Source organism: Ceratotherium simum, chromosome 6, assembly GCF_057802395.1.
Source record: "Ceratotherium simum simum isolate JZ-2026a chromosome 6, ASM5780239v1, whole genome shotgun sequence".
NCBI lineage: Eukaryota > Metazoa > Chordata > Mammalia > Perissodactyla > Rhinocerotidae > Ceratotherium > Ceratotherium simum.
The window spans coordinates 80,678,041-80,691,296 of NC_141905.1; the positions used below are offsets into that span (position 1 = coordinate 80,678,041).

The following is a 13,256-nucleotide window of genomic DNA, read 5'->3' on the forward strand; positions in this document are numbered from 1 at the left end:
CCAATCCAAAATGAACAGTAATGATGTGGAGATTAAAATAATATTACATCTATGCAAAACCCCGAATGAATTCCTAAGGCAGAGACTCCCAAGGCCACTGCAACCAGAAATCAAGACAGAAAACTATTTCGTTCAGTGATGGCTGTTAGAAGAGAAATTACAGTAACCACTTTCCAGGACCCTCGAGAACGCTGGTCCCTTGCACGGTCACCTCCTCCTTGGACCGATCATGTATTAATGTGGCTTTGATCATGTCTCCTCTGCTTAAAACAATGGCCCCCCTCTCCCTTGGATGAGGAACAGACACTAACCTCTGCAGCAGTGGTTTCCTCACCTCCGCCTGACCCCAGGAACTCCCCGCATAAAAGGAGGGAGTGGAGAGAAAAGCCACAAAAAACCTCGTGTGGCTGTCAATAGGCTTCTTTGCATTATTATTACACCGAACAATAACCCCTCCTATTGGATAACATTTTCCAAGTATTTTCATATATTTCTCTCCTGTGACCTTCCCAGTGACCAGTGAGGGGACGAAAGCAGGTACCTTATTCCCCTCTTTTGACTGAGGCTCAGGAACGTTAAGTGATTTCCTGTGGCCACTCAGCAAATTAGTGACAGACTGGGACTTTAAACCAGGGCTCTTGTCCTGGCCCCACCTCCACGGGCTGCCTCTGTGTTAGGGAAAAAATCGAACCCACAAGAAAAAATGTCAACTCTGCAAACATCTCTCCTGGGTGTAGGTACCGTTTATTCCCTCCTAAAATGTCATGAGGCCCCCACACGATCTGCTTTGCCCCCACACTCACTGGACATCTCTGAAGACAACAGTCACGTGGTAGGTGTTTTGGACTTCGATGTCCCACACACATTTGGCGTTGTTTGGATAGCTCCCAGGATAGAATGGGCTGGAGAGGTGCCCTGAAGGTTGGGACAGGAAGCCTCCGCAGGAATAATTTGCTGTCAGAACAAAATGGAAACGCTGATGCCCCCCAGAGCACACTGCACGGTCACCCGGGGGACATGTGTAAACAATTCCCCAGACAGAAACCCGACAGGAGGAGGCCTGGACCTGGACTGGCCACGGAGGGTCAGTGGGACGCCCTTCCCACCCTTAGGGAAGCCATCTCCTCATCATTCTCGTCATCCTCCCCCAGTGTCTCTGCCACCGAGGGGAAGGCAGAGGGGATTTGTCAGGGAGCTCAGAACTCACTGGTTGGACGGGTGATGTAAGCAGGAGCTGTTGAAAAGGGAAAAGACAATGATCAGTTTCCTGGCATCCTTGACACAATTATGACAAAAATACTTGAGTGCTTGCTTGTACTGGGCCAGAAATGTGCCAACGCTGGGCTCACAGCGAGATGCTGGCTACAGGCCATGCCCTCAGGGAGCTCACAGCCTGGAGAAGAGGACAGAAAAGAGCCAATCCCAATGTAGCGAGATGGAGAAGTGATCAAGTAGAGTCCAGGCAATGGTGGGAGCCCAGAGCTTTGGCTTCTGACCCAGACTGAGCAGGGAACAGAGGGCTGGTAATCAGGGGCCCAGGCGAAAAGGTGGAAAGGAGTGTTCCAGTCAAAGGGAACAGCATGTGCAAAGGGACCCTGGTAGGAGAGTCCCTGGCACACTTGGGAGACATCAGTGTGGATGGAGCAGGGAGGGGAGGGAGAGAGGGAACCAAACAGACAAAGGGAGTGAATCGTGGAGAGCCCTAGAGATCGTCCTGAGCAGTGAGGATCTGTGCCCAGAAGGCCCTGAGGTGTCACTCGAAGGTGCCGAGGCTGAGACTGACACTGGCATTTCATAGAAGGCCCTGGCTGCAATGCAGAATGGGTGGGAGGAGCAGGCCTGAAGCTGCTCTGCTGCAGGAAGCCAGGTGGTGAGGACGTGCGGGTGGGGATGGAGAGGAAGGTCTCAAGGAGCCAGGAGTGTGCTGGGAACACTTAGAGAGGTTCAGCAGGAGCTCAGGAGCTGGCCATCAGGAGCTTTTGCTGGTTACACACCGAGCTCAGCGATGAAGCAGGCCCCATCCAGCCCACACTGACCAGGGTCTAGCGCCTAAAGGGATAAGCAGCCTTAGGGTTCCCGGCCTCTCCTAGGGACTGACCAGAGACCAGAATCTCATGCTGGCCAGGCTACTGAAGGACAAAGAGGAGCCTAGAGAGAGGCCCAGCTCTCCTCGGGTTGTGCTGTCAGCTGCAGGGGATGCCACTTGCTAGGGAAGGCGCAAGGACAAACACACCCTGCACGGTCCAGAGGCCAGCAGCAGAGAAGGGCAGCCAGACGGTGAGATGGAAATCACGGGTACTCACCAGAGGTTGTTGTGTAGCTTCCTAAAAAGGAATAGAGGAAAAGCATCAGTCACTAAAGTGTGGCTGGAAGGAAGGGACGAGGCACGGACACACCCCTGCGACTCATGGACTACCCCCTCAGTGAGTGCACCTTGGTCCACTGAGTTCTTGCTGTGAGGCCTGTGTTACTAGGAGGAGGCCTAAGTGGTTTCTCCAGCTGTTCCCCCAGCCCCATCATTGCTGGGGGTCATCAGCGTGACAGCCAGGGATTATACCATCATTTATTCATCATTTCCTACTTGTCCAGCATTGTTCTAAGGTTTTACACGCATTACCCATTTAAATTCTCTGATCACAGTTGGAGGCAAGTACTATCTTGATCATTTCCTCTTAATAAACGAGGAGACAAACATAGAGAGGTTAACTCACTGCTAAAGGTCATAGAGCAAACGAGAGAGTAACACACACAGCACACCAGCTGTGTGTCCAGCATAACAGGCTCAGGGCACAGAAGCCCACCAGAGAGAACGCGGCCCATGCATGGTCTCCTGGAGTGAGTAAGCCAAGGGGACAAGCTGACAAGCTCCTGCCTGTCCCCTCCCCAAACTGAGCCACAGACACCATCAGCCGCCTGACTTTTACTCTCATATTGTGGCAGGTCAGAGGTGAAATGGGCCTTCCATGAATGACATCACGTGATACCTGAGCAAATGACTCCAGCATCTTCACGGTGGCAGGCCAAGACTATCACCATGCTGGGAGCTGGTTGGCCCCTGCGTGGTCCTGCCTGGGTTCTCCCACGTCCCGGCAGAGGATGGGACCTGGGCCAGACACGGGCGGTCCAGGCACTCTCCCGCCCTCCACCCGGGACAGCGGCCGGTCGCCTGGGAGCCAGGAGCCAGGTCCCGGCAGGACCCACGAGGACTCCAGGGCGGACACTGAGCCCCTGGAGGAGGCCCTTAGCTCAGCGTCTGGGCCAGCATCCGGCTGGAGACAGGCTGCCAGCCCCCCAGGATCAGACCTAGGACTTGTTCTCCAGGGACTCCTCCCTCTGCCCCACCCCACCCCGCCCCGCCCACAGGGACAAGGAGCAAGGAAGGGCCCACCCTGAGCCTCCTCCTATCACTTTCGGACCCAAGATGGATCCAGAAGCAGAGAGTGGGCCCCAGGGAGCGTGGGCCCCAGGAATCTTTACCTGTCGCGGACGCCACACCTGGGCTCGTGTTGGGCCAGGCGGCTGGAAGTGCAACAAAGGGAAGGCAGAGTTAGACGTCAGGGAGGGAAGGGTTCGAAGAAGGCTTTTGGCGGCACCACGACAGCGCTTCCACACGTGGATCCCGCCCCTTGCTCCCCGTGTGTGCTGCACCAGCCTCCTGCTCAGCTGCCTCCCTGGGGACGAAGGCCCTGCCGGAGATCAGCCTGCTCCCGCCACCTCTCTGAGCCCTGCCCGCCCTCTCGTCCGTTGGAAAATCTTTGCCACCTCCCTCCTCTGAGCCACGGACTCACTGGCCCGTCCCAGGGGATGCCCAGGCGCTGCGGCTCGCACAGAAAAGGCAGGCGCCGCCGGGCAGAGTGGACCAGGAGCCGATCGGGTCTCCCGGTCCCCGGAGCCCCACAATCACTCATGCCCCTCCCGTCCCCTGGGCACCGTCTCTGCCAGTCGTGGATGCGGAGGTGACCCTGCTGAACCTGAGGGTGCTGCAAGGAGTGAGGGATGGAGGGAATCCGGCCTGCTCCGAGAGCCCGTCAACAGAAGGTCGGTGGCGATCCACCTCCATCCTCCCACCAAAGTCTCCCCGGCCGGGACCGGGCCAGGGCAAAGGTCAGGGAACGCGCGGCCCGTTCCCTGAGTTTCTGGGGACGCTGTCAATGCGCCCCGTGAAAGCTCACACTGACGTCAGGACGGGAAGACGCAAGTCTCGGGACTCCCAGGACTAGTTAGGAAGCGCGTGCCGCGTGTCTCGGTGACAGAGGGCGAGAATGAGGCGACCCGTAGGTTCCGCACAGAGCAGCGGTTGGCCCCGAGTGAGGAGAAAAGGGAGGGGGGGCAGGGAGCAGAGGGACTTCCCGAGGACGTCGCCGGGTACTTACAGGGCAGAGGTGTGGACCGGGACCGCACGTCTGTGAGAAAGAGAAGGAAAGTCGGACCCAAAGCGCACAGCGGCCCCAGCTGGTCTCCGAGGTGGAAGAGGCGCAGGGGCTCACGCCGAGCTGAGGCTGCTGGCGCGCCCGCTGCGTGCACATCGCCCCCCAGCGCCGCGAACCTGTGGGTCCTCCGGGAGCTCCGCCCTCTATCCCACCGCCAGTGCCTGCCTGCCTGGTTGGGCCTGGGGGCTTCCTCCTCTCCGGAATAGGACGACCCCTTGGCACGCCCGGGACAGGCCGCCACGGCCACCGCCTCAACTCCCCTGCGTGGCAACAGCAAGGAGGGGTCCCAGCAGTTCTGGAGGAAGAGCCCATTCCGGCGGCCCAGGGGCAGGGAGTCCGAGGCTAATCGTGCCGCCCCCGAGACCCTGCTGGGGATCGAGCTCCAGCCCCAGCGGCCTCGCTGGCTCATCAGCATGCCGGGCTTCAGTGACCCGCCACTGCCCACAGCCCGGCGGCCCCCTTCTCCACTGCTCTTCTCGCCCCCCCCAATTCACGCTGGAGCCTGGAATCCTGTTCCTTGAGTTGGCCTCTGCGAACACCCAAATGAATGCATCTGTCAAGGGGTGAGGTGGGTACATTTTTCAACGGCACCCCCAAAAGCTGTGCTCTGAGAAGAAAGCCCCAGAGAAAACTGGGGGTGGACTGAGCACTTGGCCCTGGTGAAAAGGAAGAGGCTCATTTTGTCTGCCTGCAGAACAATAGGAAATGAGCAGTGACTTTTCTTCCCAAAGCCCAGGCTGCCAGAACCTCAGGTTGTATTGACTCTACCTCCCAGCTCTCTCACTACAGGCCCCAGGGGGTGCACGGGACCTCTGATGTCCACAGGCTGAAGGACCACAGTTCCTCTGTGTTGAGAAGGAGCCAAGGTGGCCTAATATGGGCTCAGGAAGGGCACAGGCAAGGATGCTGCCTCAGAATGTTTGCACCTGACTCTCCAGGCCCCGCATCTAGAGACTTAGCATCCCAGCCTGGCGAGGGATCAGCACGCATTGGTAAGAACCACAGGGCTGGGCACTGAGCATGGGCAGCAGGATCTCCCTGGAGACAGGACCCCAAACTCCACCTTGGAGCTCCTTGGAGATGCCTCTGCAGGTTGATTCCTTCCCAATCTCAGGGACATTGTCCGTGGAAAACATACCTATTCAGGGCTGAGGCCCTGTTCAGAGGGCCCCCCACCTTGGGAGCTGAGAATCCCCACCTCTTACACCTTCTGCACCTCTTCTGGATCAGAGATGAACCTATGGGTGCACTGGGGTAATGAGCCCACAGGGATTCCATGTAACAAAGTTTACCTTCCACTGCAGCTGTCAGGAGTGCCTCCATGGAAAACAAAGAAGCTAAAATGTGGAGAAAAGAAGAGGTCATTCGAGGTTGGCCCTCATTTGAGGAGGACTGGCCCTCTGCTTCCTCAACTCTGAAACAAGAGGTTGGATGCTGAGATCCAGAAGCCCCGCCCTCTCCTAAAAGGCTATGTTTCTTTCTTGTGAAACAGCACACATCTCTCAGTCACTTTACTGGCCCTCATTCAATGCTGAGATGCCACCAGGGACACTCTTTGCTCCTGTCATCATCCTCCCGCCTCCTCTATTCCTCTATTCCACAGTCTCCCTCCAAAATTCACCCAGTTGATTAACAGCCCCACCTGATTCACAATCTTGTACTTCAAATACCAACTGCCTACTTCTATGGCTCAAACACACCCCCAAAGGACAAATGTCTACCATCCCTGAGATATTCTTGTAAGGTGATGCCAACTAGGAACACTGACAGTTTCCCAAGATGCATCCCCAAATGCTGAAATAAACCCACTCCAAAGTGACAGCTTGGAGGGCCACACTCTCTTCGGGAGCCCATATTCTTGTGGTGGTTGGATTACCAGGGTCACATCTTGTGCATGGTGGCATGTGCACACCCCAGGCCACATGGCAAATGCCAGAGGTTGCTCTAGAGGTGAATAATTTAACCAGAAACTCTGCCTTGGGGGACACACATCAGGCGGCATCCTCAGAGGTTTCTTTGTGGATTTAAGGACACCTTGGCGCTTGAACACCTACCTGCGCCCTGTGAACAAAGGAGGAATGGGGTGCTGGGATTCGCTAGGTCGAGTCAGGGAGAATTTCTCTCTTCCGCTGAGGGTGTAAATCTCTTTTGCTTGTCATTTAACCCCCAATAAAGAGAACATATTGGTTACTCCTCATTCTTATTTTGGTATAGATTTAAGTTGTAAGGACCGCAAGTCCCCATCCTTCTCCCTCTCCTTTAAAAGGAGGTGAAAGGGCCACTTAGGAAGGCATTTGGTCATCTCAGGCCAGGATGGTCATGAGGCTGCTCATCGGAAGGTGTCCACTGGGTGGACATCAGCAAGCTCTGAAGGGGACTGAGATGGAAGCCCGCCTCCACCACCTCCAGCTTTAGGATTTTAGGCAAGTCACTTGCCCTCTCTGACCCTCCATTTCTTTATCTGTGAAAAGAGATAGTAATACCTGCCCTCTAACCTCAAATGAGACATGACTTAGAGTAGAGCAGGTAAACCGCAAAGCGTTATGTGCATGGGCTGTAATGTTGAGGACAGCAGGAGCCCCTGTCCTCAGAGTGGCACAGGTGACAGCACGAGGCGACGTCTGCAGTACCTGAACACAGAATTCTGGCATCTTCCCTGTGGCCACACTCGTGGTTGTACCACCCGCTGTGGGGGCAGCTGACAGGTAGGGCTCCCATCCCGAGCATTATGCTGCACCCAAGAGAACGTTTCCTGAGCCCTGACCAAAGTGGGCCCCGCACAGGGCCAACACTGAATGGCAACAGCCAAGCTGCTGACAGACAACGTCTGCATCCTGGGCGTCCCAGGTGTCATCACACACGGTGCCCCAGTAGCCTTGGTACAGGACCTCCACCCGGCCCTGACAGTGGTCACCTCCATTCACCAGCCTCAGAGGCAAACCTGCATCGACACAGTGGAAAGCCCTGTCTTCCCCGTCTTGGTCCCCTGATTTTCACCACCCAGCACTCCCTGTTCTCCTCCTTCCTCTGACCACTGCCCCGTCTCCTTCACCAATTGTTCTCCTCTCTCGGGACCTTACAGATTGCTGCTCTCCCAAGTACTGTCTTAGCCCTCTTCTCACCCTGTCTTTTCCCCCTAAAAGACCTGATGTACTCTGAGAGCTTCCCAGGAAGACGACCCCAAATCTGTCTCTCCAGTGCTAATCAGCCCTGACAACCCCTGCCTTAAGCTCTAGACCAGTGTTTCCAGTGGCCTCCTGAACATCCCACCCCACCATCCCATACTCAACACAGACTCTCTCCTCCATTTGAATTGATGGTGTCACCATGCTCCACAACAACTGTGTTGGAAATTTGCTTGTCACATTTGGTCCCTCCTTATCCTCACCTCTTATATTCAAGGTCACCTTTCACCTTATCACCAAGGTCATCTTTCCTTTTATTCCCACCACCATTTTGCTGGGTTAGATGTTACTTCTCTTGTCCTGGCCAACTCCAGGGGCCTCCCAGTTGATCTCCCCACCACTTCACCTCCTCTCTAACCCATTCACATTCACTGATTCAAGCAGCATTTATGGAGTGCCTACTCGGTGCCTATACCCATGCTGAGATGATTTCTCTGTCTCCACCAGACTTTCCCAAATTTGATCTTCAGAGAGTACAGATATGTTCAAGTCACTTTCCTGCTGAAAATGTCTCAGTGTACTCTCCACTCCCATCAGGCTCAAGTCCAAGATGCCATTCGTCCAAAACTGGCCTTGATCTACCCCCTCAAGCCACCTCTGAGGGGCACAGAGACCCTGAATCCTACCATAAAGATGACCAGAGCTAGGGAGTCAATGCGCACTGTGTTCTTGCCTGATATGATCCTGCTAAATCACCCACACTGATCATGCAGGGAACACAGACAGCAGGTCCTGAGGAATCCAGCCCAACATCCTGACAGCAGGAGCCACATCCTGGGTGTGGCTTTTCAGTGGTTAGTTTGAAGTGATGAAAGACTGGGCAGGGAGTGACCAGAGAGGCTGGAATGGGATGGAAGATGAGGGGGCAGGTGGTTGCTGTGGTTATTCTAAGAGGAGGGGATAGGTATAGAGGGAGGAAAGGCAAATTGGACTGTCTCTGGGGTATTCCCAAGGTGCATCAGCCCTCCTTGCGACCCCCTTCTGGTCACTCCTGTGAATGCGGAGGCGCTCTCCATTTCCCTGTCTCAGCCCTGGTCCTAACTGGGCATCAATCACCAGAAAGCTGTCCCTCGAGTCCCTCTTGGCCATGCTCTCAGGGCATGCTCTGAAACAGCAGGGAGTGGCCTCCATTCACTGAGCCAAGGACTCACTGGCAGGGTCAGCTGTCCTGAGTGAGCACCTAAAGGACCCTGACATGTCAAAGGGCACACCCTCTCACTGCGGAGAGGTAGCAGAGATGGACACATTTATTGAGACTCATGGACAAAGGCAAAGGCACCTGTTCTGGGTTCAAATCTCTGCCTGGCCACTTACACACCATGTGACCTTAAACATGTAACTATTGACAACTTACCTAACCGTGTCCTGGTTTCGCCATCTGCAAAATGGGGGTAATTATGCTGCTCACATCAATGTTTTGTTGGGAAGATTTCATGGTAATAGCACTTACTATGTGATTAGTTGAGCACTGATGTACCAGGCAGTATTTTAAGTGCTTTTTGAATATATAAATTCATTTGATGTATGAAAATAATTTTGTGCAGGATACATAGCAAGCACTGAGAGGATGTTAGCTATCTTCAGGAAAACTGTCATGAAGGGGAGAAGAGGCGCTGACTGTCTGATTTCTCCTGACACCAGACTGAAGCTAATCTCATGCAATGAATGAATTAATGAATGAGAGGTGAGAGAAGAGGGAAGGAGAATGAAAGATGGGCCCGTCTGACTGTGTGCCTGGGACGTGCACAGGGTCTTGGCACCCCTGGACCCCTCCCTCTCCATCCCTGCGTTCTGAAGGGCAGACACTTGCTCTGTGGCCAACCTAGCACTCAGCCTCAATTAGCCAACAGCAGCAGCAGCAGAACTGGCTGACCCTGCCAGTGAGCAAAACCCCGGGATGCCAAGTAAAGAAAAAAGGTCTTAGCATAGGCGGTAGCCTGGGGGTTCCACAGACCTAGAAAGAAACCACAGTCACCTTAGAAAGGAGGTTCCGCTGTTTGTACATGATCTCCTACAGTCAGATACTGGCTTGAGCTTCACCTAACAGTCATGCCAGGGGGCGCTGTGGTTCAATCTTGGGTTAGTGTGTCGCTAGCATTCTTGCAGTGTTTGGGGTTTTGCAAGAGCAGATGAACACAAGTGGGTAGGATACGGGGTGCTCAATAATTTTAGGTGTAATAAAGTACATGTCTATTTACCAGGCTCCCTAACGCTACAGTCTCTAGTCACAGGATGTAATCTATGCTCAGAAAGAAAGGCTGGACCAGAGAAGGCAGTTTAAACTGGTTGTCAAGGATTGCGGGTGGCTGCTGAATCCACCTTCCAGTCTGAAATTGAGTAGAGTCAGCACTGGAAATTGCCACTCTAGACCCCCTAATTAAGTAAATATTTTGGTGTCAGATATCCTGTTCCTTCTGATACATACCCTGAGCATCTTGAAGAAAACCAAAATCTAGAGAACCCTGGATCTTCACCACCAGTGAGGCCACGCTAAAGCTCTCCAGGCCCCCTTCAGGTTAACCCTCAGTGTACTGTCATCGTCCATCGGACTCAATTTCGTTTTTTGAGTCTCTTTTTTTGAGCAAGTCTAACTGTATTTGTGAAGATTGATATTTTATGATTTTTATATACTTTTAAGGATCTTCCAAAGTGGAAAAAGAATATTCATTAAAGATATAGGATAAAACTCATTCTGTACTACAGTTACTATACGGATTCATTGGGTCCTTGTACAAATCCAAGATACATTTTGGGTTATAGTGATCTCATTTTTCCTATATCTTGAAACATTTTTCTACTTCATCATTCAACGAATTAGTTCCTCAGTTATTAGTTCATCAATTCTATTATGAAAACGACATATAATAGGAATATGGAAGAATAGTGGCATTGCCTAGAAGGAACATAAAACAGTGAAATAAATCGTCACTCTTTAGTGCCCAAAATATTGCATTATCTTTCAAGAAGATATTTTTGTGTGTGTGTGTGAGGAAGATCAGCCCTGAGCTAACATCCGATGCCAATCCTCTTTTTTTCTGCTGAGGAATGTTGTCCCTGAGCTAACATCCATGCCCATCTTCCTCCACTTTACATGGGAGGCCGCCACAGCATGGCTTGATAAGCGGTGCGTCGGTGCACCCTGGATCCAAACCTGCGAACCCAGGGCCGCGGAAGTGGAGTGTGCATACTTAACCACTTGCGCCACCGGGCCGGCCCCCAAGAAAAAATTTTTTTAAAAGACTGGAGACACTGTCTTTATAGCACACTTTTAGCTTTTATTAAATGTGGTTACAAATTCAGAATTTTTCATTTTCTATTGGCGATGGCAAAGAAAAGAAAATTAACAAAGGAAGATGTTTCACAATAATTAGATGAAACAGAAGAGGAATACAAAGAGACAAAGAACACTACCCTAGATGCTACAAATGATGGTGAAATTGATTGTACAATTGAAATCTCAGACTATGAGTCTTCAGAGGATGATATGCTAAATGAATTTCTGCAAATTCAAGAGACGAGGAGTCAGTAATATAATTCTAAGTGCAAAAAGAAAATATGATCCTCTCACTGACTTCAGTGGGAAGGATTTCATCCACGATATTTTGCAGCAAGAACTCGAACCATCTCATTTTGCTAAAAGGACTAGAGATACCGCCCTTTCATCTTTTATGATGCTAATGGGCCCAAATCTACTTAATACAAAGAGATCTGCTATGTTTAAATTGTTATTAAAATTTCTAACAAGGTTGATTTCACCATCCCTTGTTTCTTACTTCATGATATAGGGAGGGTTAAGGCATCGGATAAACTTCCCAGATACTTTTTAAAGTCAAGTCCTCCCAGGAGCAGCCGTCAGGGCTCAGAGACTTGAATTTCTCTGACAGAACCAACAGGCCAGTGAGGGTCCTTGATGTCAGAGAACTGCACCACTGGAACAGTCTCTCCACCTGGAATGTGGGGCCCACAAGGGACTCTTCCAGCTGCCCTGCCTGATGTTGTTGATGGCCCATTAAGAGGGCCAGTGAGGCCAAGTGGCTACACACCCCTGAAAATGAAGAAGCAATTCACAATAGAAACAGGCAGCCAGAGAATTCTTTCAACAGACACCACAGTACCAGGAAGGGTCTGCCCCAGCACATCCCCACTTCATTTCCGACATACCATCCCTACTCCCACACTCAAGGGCAAGCTGACAGACATGCCTGAGAGAATCCTCCATTCAGAACTCTGCTATTTGAACACAGTTCAGAGGACACCACGCAATTCCCACTGCCAGGCTCCAGGCATCTTGCTTAGTCACATGGCAGTCAATGTCAGAATCTGCATCCAGCTCAGAAGCTCTGAGCTCCAGAGTCTTGACAACACTCATCCACAGCACCAAACAGAACACTGAAGGTGTCTCTGCTTGGGCTGTGTCCATGCATTTTGAATGAATCCTCTTGCACAGACTTATTGAGACCAACTTGCACTCTTCCAACAATTAACCACATAGTTACAGATGATAGCGGCTGCCATTTTGGGAACGGTGGTAAATCGCCTGGAGAAAGAAGCTTCTACTTGTTTGTTTTCCAGGAAATGGAAACAGACTGTTCTCTAGCACTGGGGATCAGTGTTCAAGATAGCTAAGCTGTCAGATTGGACCAACTAGGAGCCACAAAGAGTTCTCTCAAGATATTCCCCAAAGGCCTACTCACTTCCCAAGGGAGCTGGTACCTGTTCATCTGGACTCAGCCATTGCCCCAAATCTCCCAAAGTACCTATTGTGTACATCTGGACATTGTGTACACTATTGCTCACCTGGAGGAAAACTGAAGGACTTGAGCATTAAAAAAAGCAAGGTATCATCAAACAAGCCCACTTCTAGCACATGGAACACTCCAGTTATTCTGGAAGAGAAGCCTAAGAAGATTGTATAGTGACTCCAATGGCACTCTGGAAAGTGCTCTGGAACTTAAGCAAATGTTTACTGAAGAGTTATTACATCTTCATAGTTTGTTGAAGACAATACCATGTGTTACTATTTATACGCACTATCTCTTTTAATCCATCCTCTAACCCTGTCATCGCGATTTACAAATGAGGACACTGAGGCACAGACGTTATAAAAGTAGCCCAAGGACACACAGACTCCAGCTCTACTGTGCATGCTTTTAGCTATCATCCCGTGCTGCCTTTTGTCACAGCCACTGCCTGCTACCAGCCCACCCCTTGTGGTTCTTGCAAGGAAGGTGGTCCAGGCCAACCTACTTTCCATACACCTGCCACAATTGGGTTTCCAATTGGGAGTCACCCAGCAGCCTTGACTAAGACTCCATACTGTTTTCCCACTGATTTTACAGCACCATTCCAGGATAAGAACTTTTTTGATCATAGTGGTTTTCAATTTTAAGGTTTTCATTTTTCATCTGTCACGAGCAACCAGGTTATTTCATTCTCTCAGGTATGATCTCTTCTCTGTCATACAGTCTCTCCCATGTAGTGGGTTTAAGGATTTTGTGGATGGGAGCCTTACCTGAGCCCTCTCCATGGAGTCTCAGTGTCCCCAAGCCAATGGCCAGCCTAAGGGGATGGTACAGAGGGACAGGATGCCGCAAGTGGAGATGGTGCCAGATTGCTCATTGCTTCATGGGTCAGTTCACGA

The 13,256-nt window shown here is 51.7% G+C and overlaps 1 protein-coding gene across 1 annotated transcript in view; it reads right to left on the reverse strand.

Moving 5' to 3' along the window:
* The window catches only part of LOC106803222 (scavenger receptor cysteine-rich domain-containing protein DMBT1-like), a 66,700-nt gene that overhangs the window by 11,367 nt on the left and 42,077 nt on the right, over positions 1-13,256 (reverse strand). Inside the window, 6 exon segments of the mRNA XM_087432923.1 lie at positions 804-954; positions 1,995-2,049; positions 3,084-3,228; positions 6,485-6,491; positions 7,061-7,132; positions 7,135-7,371. Coding sequence (XP_087289049.1) covers positions 804-954; positions 1,995-2,049; positions 3,084-3,228; positions 6,485-6,491; positions 7,061-7,132; positions 7,135-7,371 — 667 coding nt within the window.